Source organism: Garra rufa, chromosome 10 (assembly GCF_049309525.1).
Source record: "Garra rufa chromosome 10, GarRuf1.0, whole genome shotgun sequence".
NCBI lineage: Eukaryota > Metazoa > Chordata > Actinopteri > Cypriniformes > Cyprinidae > Garra > Garra rufa.
The window spans coordinates 3,735,044-3,758,840 of NC_133370.1; the positions used below are offsets into that span (position 1 = coordinate 3,735,044).

The window sequence follows — 23,797 nt, forward strand, 5'->3', positions numbered from 1 at the left end:
TCAGTCATGAAGTATCAGATGACATTGTGTTCAGTTCCAATTATAAAACACTTCACTATAATGCCACTTTATCTAGTTGTTCATCCAGTGGCTGTAATAGAAGTAAGCTGCTGTTCTGCATTGTATTTCTCAGTGTTTGAGCAGTGCATGTGTGTTTTCTCTTCTGTAGGATCATCTACACCACTCTGGTTTTGTCTATGGAAGTGTTTGAGCCCTTTATGGGATATTATTTCTTTAATGCGCTGCTGCTGGTGCTGCAGGCGCTGCACATTTACTGGGCTTATCTCATCCTCAGAATGATCTACAAGTTTCTCTTCTTAGGGAAAGTAAGTCAATCCGTCCATCCATCCAATATACCAATATATCTGCATGCACTAGAAACTATTTAGACTCTTAAGTCATGTAAAAATTTCTGAACTGAATTGCATGACAGTGGTATTGATATTATGAATGAGCTTTTATTTTTACATTTTCAGTTTTCATTTTAATATTGGTTTATGTTTTAGTACTTTTGTTGTGTGCTTTTTTTAATTAGTTGTAATTAAAAAAAAAAAAGAAAAAAAAAAAAAAAATATATATATATATATATATATATATATATATATACACACACATATTCGTATTTAATTTATCTTGAATTCAATTTTGTTTCTGCTTTAATTTTTAAATTAAAATTTTTCAATTATATAGTTTTACTTTTATTTGCATATTTTATTAGTTTTATTTTAATTTAAGTTTTAGTAATTTTTTGCTTTTGTCATTTTTATTTGTTTTTGTTATGTATTATTTGTTATTTATATATATTTTTTCTTTTAAATTTATTTTGCATTAAATTGTATATACATTTTTATTTTTTTCAATTTTAATTGATCAATTATATAGTTTTACTTTTTTATGTATTATATTTAATTTTGTGATTTTGTGATTTCTATTTGTTTTTGTTATTTATTATTTGTTTTATCTATTTAGCTTTCATTTATTTTATTTTTGTTTTAATTTCAATTTTGTTGTCATTGTCACTTTTACATTCACTTTTTATTTACTTGTTTAACTGTAATTTATTTTTCATCTTAGTTTTAGTAAGTGTAGTAACTTAACCTTGTTTATTTCAGTTAGTTTTACTTTTATATTGTCAATTATAATATATAACTTTATTTTTATTTTATCTTTAGTTTTAGTCATTTTTGGTTTAATTTTGTTGTGCTTTTGTCATTTTTTTTAATCCACTTTTTAATTTATTTGTGTAATTGTATTTATTTGTTAAGTGTATTAAATAACTTTTAAATACAATTATTAATTTCAGTTAGTTTTACTGTTATTTTATATTGTCAATTTTGATTTTAGTATATATATTTATTTTTAGCTATAATTTGTTTTTATTATATTATTATTTAATTGAAGTTATTTTTATTAGTATTTTTTATAACTTAAATGGTTTATTTCAGTTAGTTTTACTTTTATTTTTATTTAAGTTTTTGTCATTTTTTATTAGTTTTTGTTATGTAATATATAATTATTTAATGTATATATAAAAAAAATATATATAAATATAATAATATCTTTAGCTTTAATTTAGTTTTACTATATGATTATTTACTGAATTGATTTTTTATTATTATTTTTATAACTTAAATGGTTTATTTCAGTTAGTTTTACTTTTATTTAAGTTTTTGTAATTTTTATTAGATTTTGTTACATAATATATATTTATTTAATGTATATATATATATATATATATATATATATATATAATATCTTTAGCTTTAATTTATTTTTATTATATGATTATTTACTGAATTTATTTTTTATTATTTTATAACTTAATGGTTTAGTTCAGTTAGTTTTACTTTTTCAGTTATTTTTAATTTTTAGTATTTTTGCTTTTGTCATTTTTTTCCTATATATGTCTATTTAGCTTTAGTTTCAGTACATCGAAATATTTATTTCAGTTAATAGCCAAATAAAAAATTCTAATTTTTGTTTACATTTAAGTTTTTAATGTTAATATATTATTTTATATATTTCAATCACCTACATTTTTTAATAGTTTTAGTTCACAAAAAAAATATTTTTCATTGTGTTTTATGCTCAAAGGAACTTTTCTCTCTTTCATAATTTTATGAACTTTTATTAAAAGCATTGCACATTGTGATAAATCATTTGTCTGTCAAATATTGGTGAATGCAGATGAACCAGTCTTTAACCAATCTCACCTTCTCTTCAACAGCTGGACAAAGACGAGCGTAGCGACGTTGAAAGTGAACCAGAGGAGGAAGAGAACGAGGAAGAGGAAGAGAAGGAGGAAGTTCATTCTTCCTGGAGGAAGAGGAAGGTGGTTCTGGACTCTAGGCTGGCGATGCTCAGCTCCAGCTGTGTCTTGAATAACTTGACGAATCAGAAAGCTGATGCCAACAGAAGACTGCCCAAAGCCAGATAGCAGCGCCGCCGAGACACAAACAGCACACTTATTTACACCACTAACCAACTCAACGATTAAGTATTTATGAGGGAGAGGTAGATCAATCAGTTCTTTATGAATTTCTCTTTATTTAGTCGCACTAAAAGAGTAGAATTGAACTGAATAGAGATCAAAAGACATTTAATTCTCAAAAGATCAGCAATGCAAATCCATAACAGTAATGTTCAGTCTGTAATAAATAGACTATAAATGATTTTTAACTGAAAAAACACTGTATTTATTGCGCACTTGTATGAAGAAGAAAATACTGTGATCTGAAAGCAGTGCGATCTGTTTGAAATGAATGATTTGTTTGTAAATATATCTGTAGGTTTCATTTTGAATGTCACTGTTGAGTATGTTTTAATGTATTCTGGTAGAATCTGTGAATATATTGTAAAACATCTTGGCTTTGTCTTTTTCCTTTTTCATTACCTTTAAAACTAAGTGTGTGTGTGTATGTATATATAAATAATCTAAATAAATATTGATAATATAAATACAAATTGTATATTATTACTATTAATAAATTAATTTGTAATATTTAAAATTGTAGGTTACTTTGACAAAACACACATCATGTTTAATTCCACTTTTAATAAAATGTAATATCATTATTAAATATTTTTAATTTATTTTATTATTAAAATAAATATGAAATTGTGGCAAATATTTTTTTTTACATTTTATCATTAACAAATGCATGCATATATTTAAAAAAATATTTAAGATGTGTAAAAAATATAGTAAAATTTGTTTTAAAAGTGATATATTATTACATTTTTAAATTAATATTTAATATTTATGACATTGTATATGTATGAATATTGTTTTATAATATATATATATATATATATATATATATATATATATATATATATATATATATATATATAAGTCTATAATATTAATAAATATGTATTACTAATGTAAATATTAAATTGTAAGTTATTGTAAGAAGACATTTTTATAAATTTTAAAAATGTAATAAATATGATTAATTATAATATGAATAAATATAATATAAATATTAATTTGTCAATTGTGGCAAATTACATATTTCTTTATTTGTATAATTAAAAAATACATGCAAATATTTAAGAATATCCAAGATATATTACAAATAAAAAATATATATAATTAAATTAATATTTAGTATTTATGACATTGTATATATTTTACATGTATTGATAATGTTTTTATATATAATAATACAGTAATTATATACATACACACATATATATATATATATATATATATATATATATATATATATATATATATATATATATATAGTCTATTAGTAATAAACTTGTTTTATTAATATAAATATTAATTTGTACAAAACATTATTTTAATTCTACATTTAATTCTAATTTTAATAAATATGATCAGTATTAAATATTATTAATTTATATTATTTATATTAAATTGTATTTTTTATTTTTTATTCATAAATTTCATAAATTAAAACAAATATTTAAAATATATAATAAAAATATTTATAGTCATACTTAAATATATATATATATATATATATATATATATATATATATGTAATTAAATATTTTAATTATGATGTATATGTGTATGTATTAATATTGTTTTATATAATATATAATAATATAATAATTAGTGATTATATTTTCTTTTCTTTTACATCATAATTACAATTATTATATATTATTATTATTAATATTACATATATAAAATGTATTATTAATATAATTATTACATTTTAAATTATTGTGAAAAATCACACCTGTTTTAATTCTACACTTAATTTTACTTCAATATTCACCCACATATTAAAGAAATACAGTGAAAATGTTCATAATGTTTATATGAAAAACCACTTCCGTCACAGCGGCGTGCTGCGGTTCCGCTCCGCTCCTGCAGGCGGCGGTAAAGCCGCTTTAACTCTCATATACACACGATCTTCACGCACGAGAAACGCGTCGTTCTTTTTCCGCCCGGATCAGCAGCAACTGCGAGGGTGAGGATTACCGTCCGCACAAATGTCTAAATTTGACACTTTTTCTCTCTTTATTCTCTCTTATGTTTGTCTGAATGTCTACCTTAGATGTTTATGTTCACGAATGATGCGATTAAAGCTGGTTGTAAGGCGGATTTAGACTCGTTTGTTCGGTTTGAAGATGAATGTGTGGCGATGGAGTGTCATGGCCGCTTCTGCCATGTGTGTCAGAGAAACTCCTGCCAGAATTTGCACCAAACATAAAATAAAACGACGCAAACCTATAATACATGCATGTTTTTACGTGATATCGCTTACGTTAGTTTGCTAGTTGGATTATTGTGACATTACGGGTGTCTGACAGTGTTTGAGTTGAATAAAACTCATTTATAATGTGTTGTAAAGTCAGAAACTGATTATTAATTGGCGTTTACATATCATTCAGTACAGGATCTATGGTGTTACCATGATGTTTTAAGTTACTACCATGATACATGGCCAAAAATCTTTGATTTACCGTTATTATAGCTAATGCTGATTTATAATTAACGTTAGTGGTTATTTTAAGGGGAGACACTGCAGGCAAAAACACAGTTGAGATTTTAGGCTTTTTGGTGTTTAATGAAGTCTTTTTTTCAGACTAGAGAAAAGAAAACACCCAAAAGACACTGTTTAGTGTTTATTTTATAGCACTTTATCTATTTGTGTCAATAGATTTCAATTACAATCCATATTTTTAAAGGCTGTTTTCTCAAAATGAGTTTTTTCTCCTACACTGAGCCATAAATCTCCACTTCAGTAGCACTTACACACACCAAACTTCACTTTTTTTATTCCTGTCTATATCCTTAAGGTTTTTACAGAGGGATTTATTCATATATTATTTGCTTGATTTTATACAACATTTTATTCCTCCGAAAATCTGTCTGTTTTAAGTATTTTCTGAATTATGGAGTGACAATATGAGATATCCAAAATCTTCTCTGTAAACACATTTGACTCTAATATGTCATAAATTAAACAAGAATTTTGAAACTGACTTTTAGATTTTTGTGCTAGAAATGTATGCAAATTAGTGCATATTTCATTAACTAATGCCTCATTTGCCTATTTTAGACATTTTAGAAAACTTCTAATACAAAAAAATGTTTGCAATTATCAATGTAATCAACTGGGTAAGTAAAGTCATAACTATTAGTAGTTGTTTACCCTTTTCACCTGCAGTGTCTTGCCTTAATGTATACCATGGTATGTGTCTCTACAGAACGGACATAATACAAAACTGTTGTGTTTTTGCTTATTTTGGACAGATGCTGATCAGTTAAGTCATGTTTGATGCTGTAAGTGACTGTGAATGATACTGATTATGTCTTTTCTCCATGTGACAGTGGCAAAATGCAGATCTTTGTGAAAACTTTGACTGGTAAGACCATCACCCTCGAGGTCGAGCCCAGCGACACCATCGAGAATGTGAAGGCCAAGATCCAGGACAAGGAGGGTATGTATGAACTTCAGCTGATGGCATTGTGAATGTGCTGTAAAAACAGGGTTTCTGTGGGACTTGAGACATTTTAAGTCGCTCTTCCAAATATTAAGGGCTTAAAAATGTCTTACAGGTGTGGAAAGCCTTAAATTTATTTTGCAAAAAAAAAAAAAAAGTATAATATATACACTACCAGTCAAAAGAAGCCTTTTCTGCTCACCGATCCTGCATTTATTTGATCCAAAGTACAGCAAAAACTGTACATTTTTGAAATATTTTTACTATTTAAAATAGCTGCTTTTTATTTGAATATATTTTAAAATGTAATTTATTCCTGTGATCAAAGCTGAATTTTCAGCATCATTACTGCTGTCTTCAGTGTCACATGATCCTTCAGAAATCATTCTAATATGCTGATTTGTTTAAGAAACTTTTTTTCTTTTTTATTCTTCTTTAAAAAGGTTGAGTACATTTTCAGGTTTCAAGCTCCAAAGATCACCATTTATCGGAAATAATAAGCTTTTGTAACATTCAATTTTTGGAAAATAATTTATAGAAATTAATACTTACTTAGCAAGGATGCTTTAAATTGATAAAGGGATGATAAAGATGTTAATTATGTTATAAATGTGAGCAAGAAGAGACTTTAATTTTGGCTGGTAATGTATAATGTAGGTCTTTTTTTGGAATGCAAAATTTTGTTCTGTATTTTTATTTTAGTACAAAGTATCTTAATGTCCTTACATCAAGATACATTTACTTGAGATGCAAAGTGAAGATGTGAAGTTGTGTTTTCTGAGGAATTAATTTTATGCCCAAAACAAATAAGTATCTGTCAATGAGAAATTAAATTCTTTTTTTCCTGAGCTTGTTGGTAGATTTTACTAGTTTTTTTTTTTTGTTTTTTTTGCTAACTTTATTTTCATTTAATTTTGCTTCTCAAGTATCTCAATCTAAGAATCTCGAAAATGTCACTTGGTCTGATGTGTTATTTAATATTTAATTTCTTTTTTTTATGCAAAAATATATATTATGTATTTTTATTTTGTAGTACAAAATATCTAAACATCCTTAAATCGAGATGCTTTTTTTTTTTTTTTTTTGCTCACTTAATTTTCATAAATCTCTCGGAAAACAAAATTTAAGTAATTTATCTTAAGTATCTTGATCTAAGAATAATCTCAAATGTCACTTGGTCTGATAAAGGGCTTGAAGTGTTATATTTACCTTCATAAAAGTTAAGTTAAGTTCTGCTAAAATATATATATATATATAATTTACTTATTTAATCCAATCTGCAAAAACAGTAAAAGTTTGAAATATTTTTACTATTTAAAATAACTTTTCAATTTGAATATATTTTAAAATGTAATTTATTTCTGTGATTTCAAACCTGAATTTTTAGCTGTACTCCAGTCACATGGTTTTTCAGATATCATTCTAATATTTAGATTTGCTTGGAAAATGTTTAGAAACCTGAAAAATTCTACTCATATGTTTTTTGATGAATAGGAAGTTCAGAAGAACAGCATTTATCTGAAATAGAAATGCAACATTATTAATGTCTTTATCGTCACTTTTGATCAATTTAAAGCATCCTAGCTAAATAAAAGGTCATTTCTATAATAAAAAAATAAAATAAAAAAAGATACTGACTCCAAGCTTTTGAATGATACAAAAGCTGAAGACTGAATGATGATGCTGAAAATGTAGCTTTGATCACAGGAATAAATTACATTTTAAAATGTATTCAAATAGAAAACTGTTATTTTAAATAGTAAAAATATTTTTGCTGTGCTTTTTTTGGATGAGCAGAAGAGGCTTCTTTAATAAACATTAAAACTTTTTTTTTTTTTTTCTCAATTCTGTTCTTTAGATCATAACATGTCTTTATTTTCTCTTCAGGCATTCCACCTGATCAGCAGCGTCTGATTTTCGCTGGCAAACAGTTGGAAGACGGCCGCACACTTTCAGACTACAACATTCAGAAAGGTGTGTAAAGACAAAAGCGCTTTCATGTGCACACCATTTGCTGTGGCTCAGAGCTCCTGTGTTTACTTGTATGTTGTCTTTGTTTTTTTTTTTCTCAGAGTCCACCCTCCACCTGGTGCTGCGTCTCAGAGGAGGCATCATCGAGCCGTCTCTCAGACAGCTGGCCCAGAAATACAACTGCGAGAAGATGATCTGCCGCAAGTAAGAGCACACGCTTCGCTATTGAAATCTAGTGATGAACTCATGTAGCTCATGCGTTGATGATGGTTATTGTGTTGAGAATATAATAATGAAGTGCTGTTCTGGTGTCAGGTGTTACGCTCGTCTGCACCCGCGTGCCGTCAACTGCCGCAAGAAGAAGTGCGGACACACCAACAACCTGCGTCCCAAGAAGAAGCTGAAGTAGACTGGAGCATTTGTGTGTTTCAGGAGCTGCAGGAGATTCTTTCTTCAAATAAAATGTTGCTAAAAACACTTGTATTGCACTTTCATGTTTTTTACCTTTATCTCCTGCACCGTAGAGATGCACATTGATTTTCTAACTTTTGTTTTTATATTTCTCTAAGGACATTTTTAAATGGATCCAGTGGATTTCTATGTAATCACTGGTTTGGTTTTGTAAACTGAGTTTTTTGTTAAAAGGTTTTGAAAAACATTACATTTTGTACATTTAAAACAAACAAAACATGGTGAAATGCTTCTTTGCAGAGGCTGTAAACTTATATTCTAGGCCTGATGTGACTAAATATTGCACAAAGATATCAAATCTAAGTATTAATAATTTTGATTAAAAAAAATGTATATGGTATAAATGTAAATTTAGAATAATACTTAATGTCAGTATTTAGGAAAAAAGTTTTCAACAGTGAATTTTAGTAAATGTGAACTCGAAAAAATTAAAAGCATTTTAGTAAATGTAAATTATGTTGGCAAAAAAAGTTCGAAACATTTCAGTAAATGTAAACTGTTTCGCAAAAAAATGTTTTCAACAAAGCATTTTGCAAACAGTTTACATTTACTAAAATGAGTTCTCTATTTACTAATGCATTGAATCTTCTTTGCATTTTATATTAACATTATTTTTTTTTGCAAATACTTTACATTTAGTAAAATGCTTTGTTGAAAACTTTTACATTTTTTTTTTTTTGCAAACTTAGTTTACATTTACTAAAATGCACTTACGTTTTTGGCAGTTTACATTTACTAAAATGCTTTGAACTGTTTCCAAAAAGTGTTTTTAACAAAGCGTTTTAGTAAATGTAAACTTTGCCAAAAAGTTTAAACCATTTTAGTAAATGTAAACTGTTTGCAAAAAAAAAGTGTTTTCAAAGCATTTTAATAAATATAAATTATGTTTGCAAAAAAAAAAAAATTTCAAAAATTTTTAGTAAATGTAAACTTTACATTTACTAAAATGCTTTTAATTTTTTTGCAAAGTTTACATTTACCAAAATGGTTTGAAAACACTTTTTTTGCAAATATAGTTTACATTTACTAAAATGGTTTGAAAACACTTTTTTTGCAAATATAGTTTACATTTACTAAAATGCTTTTAATTTTTTTGCAAAGTTTACATTTACCAAAATGGTTTGAAAACACTTTTTTGCAAATATAGTTTACATTTACTAAAATGGTTTAAACTTTTTGGCAAAGTTTACATTTACTAAAATGCTTTTAATTTTTTTGCAAACTAAGTTTAAACCATTTTAGTAAATGTAAACTATATTTGCAAAAAAAGTGTTTTCAAACCATTTTGGTAAATGTAAACTATGTTTGCAAAAAATGTTTCAACATAGAATTTTAGTAAATATAAACTGTTTGCAAAAAAAGTTTTCAACAAAGCATTTTAGTAAATGTAAACTTTGCCAAAATGTTTAAACCATTTTAGTAAATGTAAACTATATTTGCAAAAAAAGTGTTTTCAAACCATTTTGGTAAATGTAAACTATGTTTGCAAAAAACGTTTCAACAAAGAATTTTAGTAAACGAAATCTATGATGCAAAAAATAGTTTTCAACAAAGCATTTCAGTAAATGTAAACTGTTTGCAAAAAAAAGTTTTCAACAAAGAATTTTAGTAAATGTAAAATTAGCAAAGAACAAAGTTTTCAACATTGCGTTTTAGTAAATTGTTTGCAAAAAAGTTTTCAACAAAGCATTTTAGTAAATGTAAACTACGTTTGCAAAAAAAATTCAAAGCATTTTGGTAAATGTAAATAGTTTGTAAGTTTTCAAAGCATTTTAGTAAATGTACTCTATTTTTGCAAAAAATAAAATGTTTTCAACAAAGAATTTTAGTAAATGTAAACTATGTAAAAAAAAAAGTTTTCAAAGCATTTTAGTAAATGTAAACTGTTTGAAAATAAAGTGTTTTCAAAGCATTTTAGTAAATGTAACCTACGTTTGCAAAAAAAACTAATTCAAAACATTTTAGCAAATGTAAACTTTGCAAAAAAGTTTTCAAAGCATTTTAATAAATGTAGACTATATTTGTAAAAAAGCTTCCAACAAAGCATTTTAGTAAATGTAAACTATGTAAAAAAAAATAATGTTTCAACAAAGCGTTTCAGTAAATGTAAACTGTTTGCAAAAAAATATGTTTTCAACATAGCACTTTAGTAAATTAAACTGTTGCAATAAAAGTTTTCTGAACATTTTAGTAAATGAAAACCGTTTGCAAAAAAGTTTTCAAAGCATTTTAGCAAACGTAAACTGTGTTGGCAAAAAAATAGTTTGAACAAAGAATTTTAGTAAACGTAAACTGTGTTGGCAAAAAAATAGTTTGAACAAAGAATTTTAGTAAACGTAAACTGTGTTGGCAAAAAAATAGTTTGAACAAAGAATTTTAGTAAATGTAAACTGTTGGTTAAAAAAAAAAAAAAACAACAAAGCATTTTAGAAAATGCCCTAAAAAAATTTACGCATTAATTTTGCCAGCATTTATTTATGAATGCATAGAAAAAGTACAAAAAAAATCACGTTTTGAACCTTGCATTCTGTATTTGTGAACATGCATTTGCATGGACGATAATTCAAGAAATATAATACTTAAAGTTATGCAACTTTAAATCAGTCTAATTTAAAACCATTGCTTTCAGTATTACTTTTCCAGCATGTTTTGAGCACATGTACAGTAAATGCAATAAACCACACAGCTAATTCAATGTAAAACAAATTTATTCAGCAGGTTTCCTTTAAATTCAGAGAAGATGATATATTGTGAGACTTTGCTCCGGAGTTTCCAGCTGATTGCGTTAGCCGGTCGGCACAGTATTACTCTTAATAGTGTAGAATGAAATACTGTCATCATCGTATAATCAGGCGATCAAGAGCTGCAGGAGAAAACTCAGATGCATGTGGAAAAAAAATAAGGCTCTCACGTCAAAGACATCTGAGCACTTAAAAGCAGAAATGATGATGGCACCTTATGACAAACAGTTTTGAGTCCTTGAAAAGAGTTAAAGCTTCAAATCATATCACACATGCTCTCGTTGATTATACAAAGCAGTACACATACTCAAGTACTGCATGAAGAAGAAGAAGAAGAAATATAAAAGTAAACACCTGTTTATTTGACCCTATATATTTATAAAGCACACAAATACAAACGTGGCTTGTGCTGTTCGTGCCGAACCCTGCGGATTGAGAGAACAGATAAAAACAGGCCGTTGGCACTTAAAATACTGCAGTCCGAAGCCACGCGAGCGGCTTTCTTGTGCTATAATAAAGATACCGTAATAATGCAACAACCAAAACACAACAGTGCAACCGTTACAGCCTATGACTTAAAGAAATAGTTCAACTAATAATCAACATTAGCTTAAAACTCACTTTAAGGTCATCCGAGATGTAGATGAGTTTGTTTCTTTATCAGATTAGGAGAAAGGTAGCATTGCATCACTTGCTCAACAATGGATGTGAATGGGTGCCGTCAGAATGAGAGTCCAAACAGCTGATAAAAACATCACAATAATCCACAACACAGTCCATCCGTTAACATCTTCAGAAGACAAAAGCTGAAACAAAACCATCAAGATGTTTTAACCTATATTAATCTTCTTTTTGAAAAGAAAAAAATCTTAAAACTATGAATTGTCCACAGAAAATCCACTAAATAATGTTTTCCAGAAAAAAAATTTATATATATATATATATTCTTTTTTTTTTCTGGAAAACATTATTTAGTGGATTTTCTGTGGACAATTTAAAAAAAATCTTAAAATTATGAATTGTCTACAAAAAAGCCATTAAATAATTAATGTTTTCCAGAAAAAAAGATATATATATATATATAATTCTTTTTTTGTCATAGAAAAAAATCTTAAAATTATGAATTGTCTACAAAAAAGCCACTAAATAAATACTGTTTTCCAGCGCAAAAAAAATTATATATATATATATATATAATTCTTTTTTTGTCATAGAAAGAATCTTAAAATTATGAATTGGCCACAAAAAAACACCAAATGAATAAATAAATAAATAAAACCATTTTAACATAGAATAATACTAAATTATTAAAAATTAAAATAATGTAAAATAACAATTGTAATGTACATACAAAAAATATTTTTTATTTCGGCAAAAAAATAGCAAAAAAAAAAAAAAAAGTATAGTTTTGATTTTTTTTTTTTTTAGCTGTTTGGACTCTCATTCTGACGGCACCCATTCACTCCAGCGGATCCATCGGTGAGCAAGTGATGCAATGCTACATTTCTCCAAATCTGATGAAGAAACAAACTCATCTACATCTTGGATGTCCTGAAGGGTGAGCACATTTTCAGCAAATCTTCATTTTGGTCAAACTCTTCCTTTAATCAAATTAAAGTCTGAAGCCTTAGAGCTGCACAAAGCAACTAGACTAAATGCATTCAAGCACATTCATGAATCCATTCCTCAAAGAAGAACTACAGCTATTCCTAAAGTATAAATTCCCTCGTGACTTCAAGGGATCTTAAAGTTCTATAATAACAGAATTGTTTATTTCTACCTACTCGTATATTTCTGCCAGTGCAGCTACTATTTAATGCTGTATATCAGTGCAGTCGTCTAAATCTAACACAGAGAGGCGTTTGGCGCCACATTCAAGCTGGTCTTTGGTTTCCACTCACGTCCAGCTCAGATTCAGCACAAAAGCTCATTCATGACTATCGAAACGGTAAACATCATTTTCTCTCCCAAAAGTTTGGCGTTTGAGCCAAAGGTCTTTGCTACAAATTTGTTTTGGTTTCGAACTAAATCACACATAATATTTCTTAAATACTTATGATTCAATTAGATTTTGATTCATTTCCAAACTGATTCATTTTTTTAACCTAATGTTTTAAAGTGTTTGTAAAAATTGATTTAATTTTTACATAACAGCTATTTATGTTCAAGTTTAATGTTACAGAACTGTGTGAGTTATTAAATTATTTGGTTTTTTTAATAAATAATTTATTTTTAAATTATTAAAATATTAATTTGTTATTATAACTACATAACATTTATAATTAAAATAATTTAAAATAAATATAGATGAAAAAATGCAAAAAAGTAATAAAATTAATTGACTATGATCTAACAGCCCTTCATGCTGAAGTTAAATGTTACAGAAATATGACAATTAAATAAGAAAAAATAAATAAATAAAATAAAAATGGAGCTGAAGTTGAATGCTACAGAATTGTGACAATTTTTAAGCCAAATTAAAATATTATTATTTTAACTACAAATAATATTTAGAATTAAATAATAATTTTAAATAATAATAAAAAAATGTAAACAAATAAAATAAAAAATAAAAATGGAGCTGAAGCTGAATGTTACAGAAATGTGATTATTTTAAGCCAAATTAAAATAATATTAACTATATAAGAATATTTATAATTAAATAATAATTTTAAATAATAATAAAAAGTAAATAAAGTTGAAGCTGAAGTTGAATGTTACGGAAATGTGATAATTTTTTAAGTCAAATCAAAATAATATCATTAAAATGTTATTCTTTTAGCTATATAATAATATTTATAATTAAATAATAATTTAAAATAATAATTGAAATTGATGTAAAAAATAAAATAAAATAAAGAGCTGACGTTGAAAGTTACAGAAATATGTGACAAGTATTAACAAATTAAAATACTATTAAAATATTATTTATAATTAATAAAATCAAAATGTAGATGAAAAATGCAATAAAGAAAAAAAATCAGTGTTCATAAATTAATTCGACTGACATTAGTTAAATTTTTTTTTGTTTTTTATGTTTTAATTTAAGCTAAATTAAAATATTATTATTTTAACTATATAATAATAATTATAATTAAATAATTTAAAATAATAATTGAAATAGATGTTAAAAAATCAAATAAATAACAAATGGAGCTGAAGTTGAATGTTACAGAAATATGTAACAATTTTTACGTTAAAATAATATTATACTATATAATAATATTTAAAATCAAATAATAATGAACTTGAATAAACTTGAAACAGATGTTAAAATAAAATAAAAATGGAGCAGAAGTTGAATGTTACAGAAATATGTGACAATTTGTAAGCCAAATTAAAATAACACTATTAAAATATAAATATTATACTATAGTTAAAATAATATATTAATAGTAGTATTGTAATTTGGCTTGAAAAAAATTCACATATTTTTGTAATATTCAACTTTAGATCAATTTTTATTTTACTTTATTTTTACATCTATTTCAATTAAATTTCAAATTATTATTTAATTATACATATTATTCTATAGCTAAAATAATAATAATTTAATAATAATTTAAAATTATAATTGATGGATGCAAAAATAAAAACAAAATAAAAAATAAAATAAAATGAAATAAAAATCTCTCTATGCAATGTTTTTAACCAAATCCTTTAAAAGGTCATAAAAAATTTAATTTACTTTTGTTACAGCCATTCATGCCAAATCTGAACTTTACAGAAATGTGTGAATTTCTAAGATGAATTATTATTAAAATGGCATTAAATTAAAATAATAATTTAAAAAAAATTAAATGTAGATGTAAAAAAAAAAAAAATCTCTACACAGTTGTGAAACTCGTGTAAATAACATATTGCACTAGACTAATACTTTAAATTCAAATTTCAATTATATATATATTTTTGTAAATTACTTCAGAATTATTTGAGAAAGAATTGTGATGCATTTGTGAATCAATTTTTATCCAGCCCTATTGTTCACTTAGCATGGTAAAAAGAAAATAATAATTATAATAATAATAATAATTTAAAATAATAATTGAAATAAAATAAAATAAAAATGGAGCTGAAGTTGAATGTTACAGAAATATGTGAACATTTTAAAGCCAAATTAAAATAATAAAATATTATTATTTAACTATAAATACTATTTAAAATTAAATAATAATTAAAAATAAATGTAAAAATAAAATAAAATAACAAAATAAAAATCGAGCTGAAGTTGATTGTTACAGAAACATGACAATTTTTAAGCCAAATTAAAATAACACTATTCAAATATAAATATTATTCTATAGATAAAATAATAATATTTTAATTTTAAATTATTATTTAATTATACATATGTTTCTATAGTTAAAACAATAACAATATAATAATTTAAAATTATAATTGACAAATGTAAAAAAATTAAATAAAATAAAAATGAAAAAAGTGGTTTCTCTTTATGCAAATGTTTTTAACCAAATATTTTAAAGGTTCATAAAAAAATTAATTTACTTTTGTTACAGCCATTCATGCCAAATCTGAACTTTACAGAAATGTGTGAATTTCTAAGATGAATTATTATTAAAATGGCATTAAATTAAAATAATAATTAAAAAATAATTTAATGTAGATGTAAACAAAAAAAACTCTACACTAGTGTAAATAACATATTGCACTAGACTAATACTTTAAATGAAAATTTCAATTATAAATATATTTTTGTAAATTACTTCAGAATTATTTGAGAAAGAATTGTGATGCATTCGTGAATCGATTTTTATCCAGCCCTATTGTTCACTTAGCATAGTAAAAAGAAAGTAATAATAATAATAATAATAATAATAATAATAATAATTTAAAATAATAATTGAAATAAAATAAAATAAAAATGGAGCTGAAGTTGAATGTTACAGAAATATGTCAACATTTTAAAGCCAAATTAAAATACAAAATATTATTATTCAACTAAAATTATATTAAAAATTAAATAATAATTAAAAATAAATGTAAAAATAAAATAAAATAACAAAATAAAAATCAAGCTGAAGTTGATTGTTACAGAAACATGACAATTTTTAAGCCAAATTAAAATAATACTATTCAAATATAAATATTATTCTATAGATAAAATAATAATATTTTAATTTTAAATTATTATTTAATTATACATATTTTTCTATAGTTAAAACAATAACAATTAAATAATTTAAAATGTAAAAAATAAAATAAAATAAAATAAAAATGAAAAAAGTGGTTTCTCTCTATGAAAATGTTTTTAACCAAATATTTTAAAGGTTCGTAAAAAATTTAATTGACTTTTGTTACAGCCATACATGCTAAATCTGAATGTTACAAAAATGTGTGAATTTTTAAGCTGAATTATTATTAAAATGGCATTAAATTAAAATAGTAATTTAAAAAAAATTAAACGTAGATGTAAAAAATAAAAATAAATCTCTACACAGTCGTGAATCTTGTGTAAATACCGTTTTGCACTGAACTCATACTTTAAAATAAAATTTCAATTATATATATATGTGACCCTGGACCACAAAACCAGTCATAAGTATAAATTTGTCGAAATTGAGATTCTTATGTCATCTGAAAGCTGAGTAAATAAGCTTTCCATTGATATATTGTTTGTTAGAATAGGACAATGTTTGTCTGAGATACAACTATTTGAAAACCTGGAATCTGAGGGTGCAAAAAAAATCTAAATATTGAGAAAATCGCCTTAAAAGTTGTCCAAATGAAGTTCTTAACAATGCATATGACTAATCAAAAATAAAGTTTTTATATATTTATTGTAGAAAAATTTACAAAATATCTTCATGGAACGTGATCTTTACTTAATATGCTAATGATTTTTGGCAATAAACAAAAATCGATAATTTTGACCCATACAATGTATTTTTGGCTAATGCTACAAATATACCCGTGCTACTTAAGACTGGTTTTGTGGTCCAGGGTCACACATATATATATATATATATATATTTATTATATATATTTTTTGTAAATCACTTCAGAATTATTTGAGAAAAGATTGTGATGCATTTGTGAATCGATTTTTTCCAGCCCTATTGTTCACTCAGCATGATTAAAATAAAATAAAATAAAAATAATAATTCTTATGATCCTGAAAAAGACGTCCCACAGCACTAGTGTTTCTGACAAAGAGCGTATCAAAAATAAACATCCCCTCGTGCGTTTACTGTACCGTAACAGTGCGGTTCATGATCTACCGGCGTAACATCCTGGTCACTGAAGTTATTGCTAGACTGGAACAGAAACAGCTTTTCAGTGCAACTTGAAGTTGAAAGAAAAGAAAGCAGGGAGAGCGAGCAGACTGACATTATTTACTGATCAGCTTGACCAGACTCTGCCGGAGGTCGTTGAGGTCGAAGATCTTGACGTCGAGGATCTGAATGACTCTCTGCACCTCGTTCTCGGCCCGTTCGCGATCCTCCAGCGCCGACGCCAGGTTCTGCTCGGCGTTCTGCACGCGGCGCTCCAGATCCACGTTACGCATCTCCAGCTCCTGAAAAACACATTCACAGGCAAATCACATGAAGTGTGTGGTCAGTAATTAAGCCCAGTAGAAATAGTTAGAAAATGTCTTCAAATCAAACACACATGCTCTCGTTGTCCAGAATACAAAGCAGTCACATACTGACGGTACTGCGTGAAGAAAAAATATCACATTAAAATCAAACTTTAACCTTAACCTGTAAAGTGTTCAGAAAATGTACTTGACTTCTAGAAATGTGTTAACACTTATTAATAATTAACAATAATTTACCTTAAGATTAATTTCATGTAAATGCAGAAAATACACAATCAACGCTGTTCTAATCTACTATTTTAAAGTGTTTGTAAAAATGTATTTTGACTTTTACATAGCAGCTATTCACACTTGAGTTGGTGTTTTTAAGATCATTTTAAAAATTTGGTTAAAAGCATTGCATAGAGATAGACCACTTTTTCCATTTTTATTTTATACATCTATGTCAATTATCATTTTAAATTATTATTAAATTCTAAATATACTAGATAATTTGGCTTAAAATTGTCATATATTTTTGTAACGTTCAACTTCAGCTCCATTTTTTTGTAATTTTATTTTATTTTCACATCTATTTTAATTATTATTCAATTATAAATATTAATCTATAGTTTTAATTTTGCTTAAAAGTGGTCACATTTCTGTAACATTCAACTTCAGATCTGTTTTTATCTTATTTTATTTTCACATCTATTTGAATTATTATTTTAAATTATTATTTAAGTATAAATATTATTCTATAGTTAAAATAATACATTTTAATATTTTAATTTGGCTTAAAAATGGTCACATATTTCTGTAACATTCAACATCAGCTCCATTTTTTGTAATTTAATTTTATTTTCACATCTATTTTAATTATTATTCAATTATAAATATTAATTTATAGTTAAAATAATATTTTAATTTGGCTTAAAAGTGGTCACATATTTCTGTAACATTCAACTTCAGATCAGTTTTTATTTTATTTTATTTTCACATCTATTTGAATTATTATTTTAAATTATTATTTAATTATAAATATTATTCTATAGTTAAAATAATACATTTTAATATTTTAATTTGGCTTAAAAATGGTCACATATTTCTGTAACATTCAACTTCAGCTCAATTTTGTATTTTATTTTTACATCTATTTCAATTATCATTTTAAATGATTTGATTATAAATATTATTATATAGTTGAAATAATTTTTATTTTACTTTATTTTTACATATATTTCAGTTATAATTTTAAATGATTATGTAATTTCCATATATTATTATATAGTTAAAATAATATTTTAATCATATTATTTTAACTTGGCTTAAAAATTGCCACATATTTCTGTAACATTCAACTTCAGCTCCATTTTACTGTTATTTTATTTTTACATCTATTTCAACTATCATTTTAAATTATTATTTAATTATAAACATTATTTTATAGTTAAAATAAAAAATATTTTAATAATACTATTTTAACTTGACTTAAAAAATCACATATTTCTGTAACATTCACCTTGAGCTCAATTTTTTATTTTATTTTTTTACAGCTATTTCAATGAATATTTTCAATTATTAGTTAATTATACATATTATACAGTTCAAATAATATTTTAACTACCACATATTTCTGTAACATTTAACTTCAGAGCAAGTTTTATTTTACTTTATTTTTTACATCTATTTCAATTATTATTTTAAAATATTATTTAATTATAAATATCATTTTAATTATTTATTTTAATAATATTATTTTAATTTGGCTTAAATATCACATTTCTGTAACATTCAACTTGAGCTCAATTTTTTATAAATTTTTTTACAGCTATTTCAATTAATATTTTCAGTTATTATTTAATTATACATATTATACAGTTCAAATAATATTTTAACTGCCACATATTTCTGTAACATTTAACTTCAGCTCAAGTTTTATTTTACTTTATTTTTACATCTATTTCAATTATTATTTTAAATTATTAATTATAAATAGTATTATATAGTTCAAATAATTTTTTAATTTGGCTTAAAAATAATAATTTATTGCAAATGCAAAAAAGTGCATTTTTTAAATGCTATTATTTATTTTTAACATTTTCAATTTTCTAATTTTAAACACTACTTTTGAAGTGTTAAAAACAGCCAATTTATGCTTCAGTTGAGTGTTTCAGAGATGTGACAATTTTTAAGCTAAATTATTATTATAATCAAATACAATATTATATATTAAAATATATAATATTATATTATATCAAATAATAATTATTATTATAATTTATTAATATTAAAAATATAATTTAAAAATGAATAAATAAGAATGTAAACAAAATTAATGTAAATGTAAAAAAATTTCAATGTTTAAACTATAACATTTTTAAGCTAAATTAATATTGTTAAAATACAATCATTTGTACAATTTTAATCGAAATCGTATTAAATCATTACTTTAATTATATAATATTTATAATTACAATAATATGTAATATTGTGAATCTTGTGTAAATAACTTGCATTTTTTAAACTCTCATTTTTTCAATCCAAAATCATTTGAGAAAGGATTGTGATGCACAATTATTATTAAAATTTAATAAAACCTTTCCATTATATATACAAATAAAAATAATAATAATAATATTTATTATTCTTATTTATTAATGTAAAATATAATTAAAAATAAATAATAATGTCAAATAATTTTATGTAATAAAGTTTTGATTCCCCGAGTAATTACATTTATAACATTTCTGTGATGCATTAAATTAAACTAGTAATACCTGACAATGCTTAACTAGTAATATTTACAAAATGTGTCTTTGTTTTGTTTTATTGACATGTTTTATTAATGTAAAGCATGCACCTGTAGTCTGTGAATGGCTTCTTCTCTGTCCTGCTCCAGCTCATGGAAGTTGGACTTCTTACTCTGGAGAATACGGATCTCCTGAAACACACAGAGATCCAATAATGTGCAGAAATATATAATACAGTGAGGATTTGCAGGAGTTTGAGGAGATGTTTGCAGCAACTGGACTAGTGACTTTCAGTAAAGTGCATCTGTAGGTCACCGGACTCTCCCTTTGTCAGACAGACAGACAGACGTATGTATATGTATATATTGGCTCTCACCTCGTCTTTCGCCTTCAGCAGGTTCTCCAGCTCCTCCAGGGATTGAGTGAGCTCATCTTTCAGCATGTCGCTGGGTCCCTGACCGCCGTGAGCCTCCAGATCCGCCACCTACAAACAAAAATCATCTGTCAGAGCCATCATTAACATGCATGATGTGTGCAATAAACACAGTGTGCTCAGATACACGTGGCATGTGCAAAAGCACATAAAAAGTCCTTAAAGCCCAACTGACTTCATTAATATTATCATGAACTGCTATCTTGAGGCTCCTCATGACAAATTCCAAAATGATTATTCAATTTTATCTAATATTTGAATGTGTTTGTAAAGATTTATTCGATTTTTTATGATTCGATTTTTTGTAACTTACATTACAGTTTGAATGAGATGTTACAGAAATGTATTTTTAAATAATAATAATAATAAGAAGAAATAAATAAAATGTAATTTTTACAAAAATATATTTGCCCTCTATATAATATTCATTCATGGTGAAGATGTTCTAGAAATGCATTTTTAAGCTAAATTATTATTATTTTTAATTACATTAGTAATAATTAAATTAATAATTCAATTCTTATTAAACACTTTAATAAAAAATAAATAAAAAAATGATAAAAAAGGTTAAATATATTTTATTTTTGAAATTGGATTAAATTGAATTACACTTAAATAACAGTTCCCCTTCAGTCGTTTCACTACGACGTTACATATGGGAACTCGCTTGAGAGTCCAATCATCTCTGAGCCTTATTCAAAAGGCCAATGAAAACTGGCAGGTGGCGTTTGCATGCCAAGCCACGTTCCCTACATACGGGTATATAAGATGGCGGCATGCAGCCAGTTATTCAGACTTTTGCTTCAGAGCCGTTCTCTCTGCCCGAGCCTACAACATAAACAAAAAAAAAAATCAAAATTGCAACGTTCCTGCTGCTCTTCCCCGCTGGTGTGCTGCCATCTAAAAGAGCTTTCTAAAAGAGTGTTTTGGCAGCCGCCAGTGGGATCCTGCGGGCGGCCGTTTTCACGGCCAGAAAAGCCTCCTGCTCTCCAGCGAGTGAGCCTTACATGTCTGGGCCGAGAGCATGCTGAGGCAGCGTTCACGGATGGTACGTACGTTCATTGCGAACGCATGACCATGGCTTCGCTGAAGTACCGCCATTCTTTTGCAAGACGGCTCCCCTCGACATCCCGCAGCAGGTCGTTAAGCCGTCAATGCTTTTCGGCCGCCGTGGCAAGACACGAGGGGGACCTACGGGTCACTGTACAGAACATGCCGCCGGCAACCCCAGCCCTGCGACCTTCTGTACCTCTGCGCAGTCCCGTGGAGCTTTCAGAGCAGTACATTTCCCCGCCAGCCGGGCTGAGCGTCTCCTTTGGCGCTCCAGCAGAGGAGGAGATGTCTGTTGCAGCATCAGAGGGAGAGTCTGGGGGTGAAGCGGACATCTCGGCCGGCCAGCGCCCCCCCGTGGTCGCTGTTCCGTCTGAGGTGGACGCCGAACTCTCGGCTATGCTCCTCCGAGTCACCAGGGGGATCAGTCTGGAGGTACCCCAAGTGCCTTCGGCTGATCCTTCTAGGCTGGATGACTGGTTCCTGGGAAGGGCTTCCGCGGCTCTGCCGCGCTCCCCCCGTTTCCATTCTTCCCGGAGGTGCACGAGGAGCTGGTTAAAACATGGCGGGCGCCTTTTTCATCTCGCCCGCGCCCCAGCTCCTCTCCCCTCGCCAACCTCGATGGCGGGGCAGCCCGGGGATATGTATCGGTCCCCCAGGTCGAGCGCGCTGTTGCGGTCCACCTTTGCCCGCGTGGCGCTGCCACCTGGCGGGACCAACCACATCTCCTGTCCTGCCTGCGGGCCGCATTTATCACTTATCATTTATGCTATGGCCATTTTACAGGTCTTTCAGGCCCAGGCCTTAAAACAGCTGCACGAGGGTGGTCCTGACCAAGACGTGATGCAGGAACTCCGCGCCGCCACCGACTTCGCTCTACGGGCGACAAAGGTCACGGTGTGGTCTCTTGGTCAGGTGATGTCCACGGCAGTGGTCCAGGAGCGACACCTATGGCGTTGATGGCAGACTCCGACAAAGCTCGCTTTCTCGACGCTCCCATCTCCCAGAGCGGCCTATTCGGCGACACTGTCGAGGACTTCGCCCAGCAGTTCTCAGCAGTCCAGAAGCAGATGGAGGCCATCAAACATATCCTGCCCCACCGCGAAGCTTCCATCCCGCCGTCGGTGGCCCCGCCTCCACCTGCTCGTCGCCGAGGGCGCCCCCCTGCCCCCAAAAACATCTACAGCTCCCTCACCTGCTGAGGTCCATGAAGCCAGGCTGGCAGCCCAGCGCAGAGCTGGCCGCAGGAGAGTGGCGCCATCCGTGCCTCAGGGACCGGCCAAGAATACTCGCAAGTAAGCTGCGAAACGTCCCTGACGCGGGTAACCCAGAGGTGATGGAGATTGCTCTTCGGGGGACGATGACATCCATGTCCCCACTCCCGGTGGAGGGCCGGGAGCTGCTGTGTACTCAAATATCTTTCTCACAGAAAGAGCTATTTCCTCACCTCTGGGGCCTCTACCCCGAGTTCCCCTTTCGAGCAGCACTTCCACTCCTCAGAACCGGACTCGGAGCCTGATTTCGCCAGCGCGGGAACCAGGGAAGAAGGTAAGTGCCGCTTATGGCAGTCAGACTTTTCCCCCTTCTGGGATCAGTCCTCTTCCCCTTCCCCCCCAGGCTGCCCCACCGCGGTCACGTCGGTCAACGTTCCCTTGATACCACTGGCGAACCGGTTGGGGACCTGGCTTCGCTTCCCAATCCTTCGCGGTGGTTGATACGGACGGTACATCTCGGCTATGCGAATCAGTTCGCCAGGCGTCCGCCCAGGTACAGAGGCGTCCTCTTCACTTCTGTCCATTCGGACACGCATTAGATGTTGAAAAAGCAAAAATATTTGTAAATACTGAACTTTGGCTTTCAGATAACAGCCATTCATGCTAAAACGAGATGTTACAGAAATGCATTT

At 28.2% G+C, this 23,797-nt stretch overlaps 3 protein-coding genes across 3 annotated transcripts in view; 2 read left to right on the top strand and 1 right to left on the bottom strand.

The window, feature by feature from the left end:
- Positions 1-2,838, top strand: part of LOC141344119 (ceramide synthase 2-like) — a 26,617-nt gene extending 23,779 nt beyond the window's left edge. The window contains exons 10-11 of the mRNA XM_073848872.1: positions 149-326; positions 2,228-2,838. Of these exons, the coding sequence (XP_073704973.1) occupies positions 149-326; positions 2,228-2,437 (388 nt within the window). The 3' untranslated portion in view covers positions 2,438-2,838. The remainder of the gene's footprint in view (positions 1-148; positions 327-2,227) is intronic.
- Positions 2,839-4,410: 1,572 nt separating this feature from the next.
- Positions 4,411-8,382, top strand: LOC141344020 (ubiquitin-ribosomal protein eL40 fusion protein). The gene is made up of 5 exons (XM_073848737.1): positions 4,411-4,454; positions 5,822-5,931; positions 7,822-7,908; positions 8,007-8,109; positions 8,221-8,382. Exons 2-5 carry the CDS (start codon positions 5,829-5,831, stop codon positions 8,312-8,314), a joined length of 387 nt encoding a protein of 128 aa, XP_073704838.1. The 5' UTR covers positions 4,411-4,454; positions 5,822-5,828; the 3' UTR covers positions 8,315-8,382.
- Positions 8,383-17,228: 8,846 nt separating this feature from the next.
- LOC141343814 (homer protein homolog 1-like) lies at positions 17,229-21,903 on the bottom strand. The gene is made up of 5 exons (XM_073848472.1): positions 21,849-21,903; positions 21,638-21,669; positions 20,785-20,892; positions 20,519-20,599; positions 17,229-17,652 (listed from the first exon to the last, which is right to left on the bottom strand). The coding sequence occupies exons 1-5, from the start codon at positions 21,901-21,903 to the stop codon at positions 17,467-17,469; spliced, it is 462 nt and encodes a 153-aa protein (XP_073704573.1). The 3' UTR covers positions 17,229-17,466.
- Positions 21,904-23,797: the final 1,894 nt, after the last annotated feature.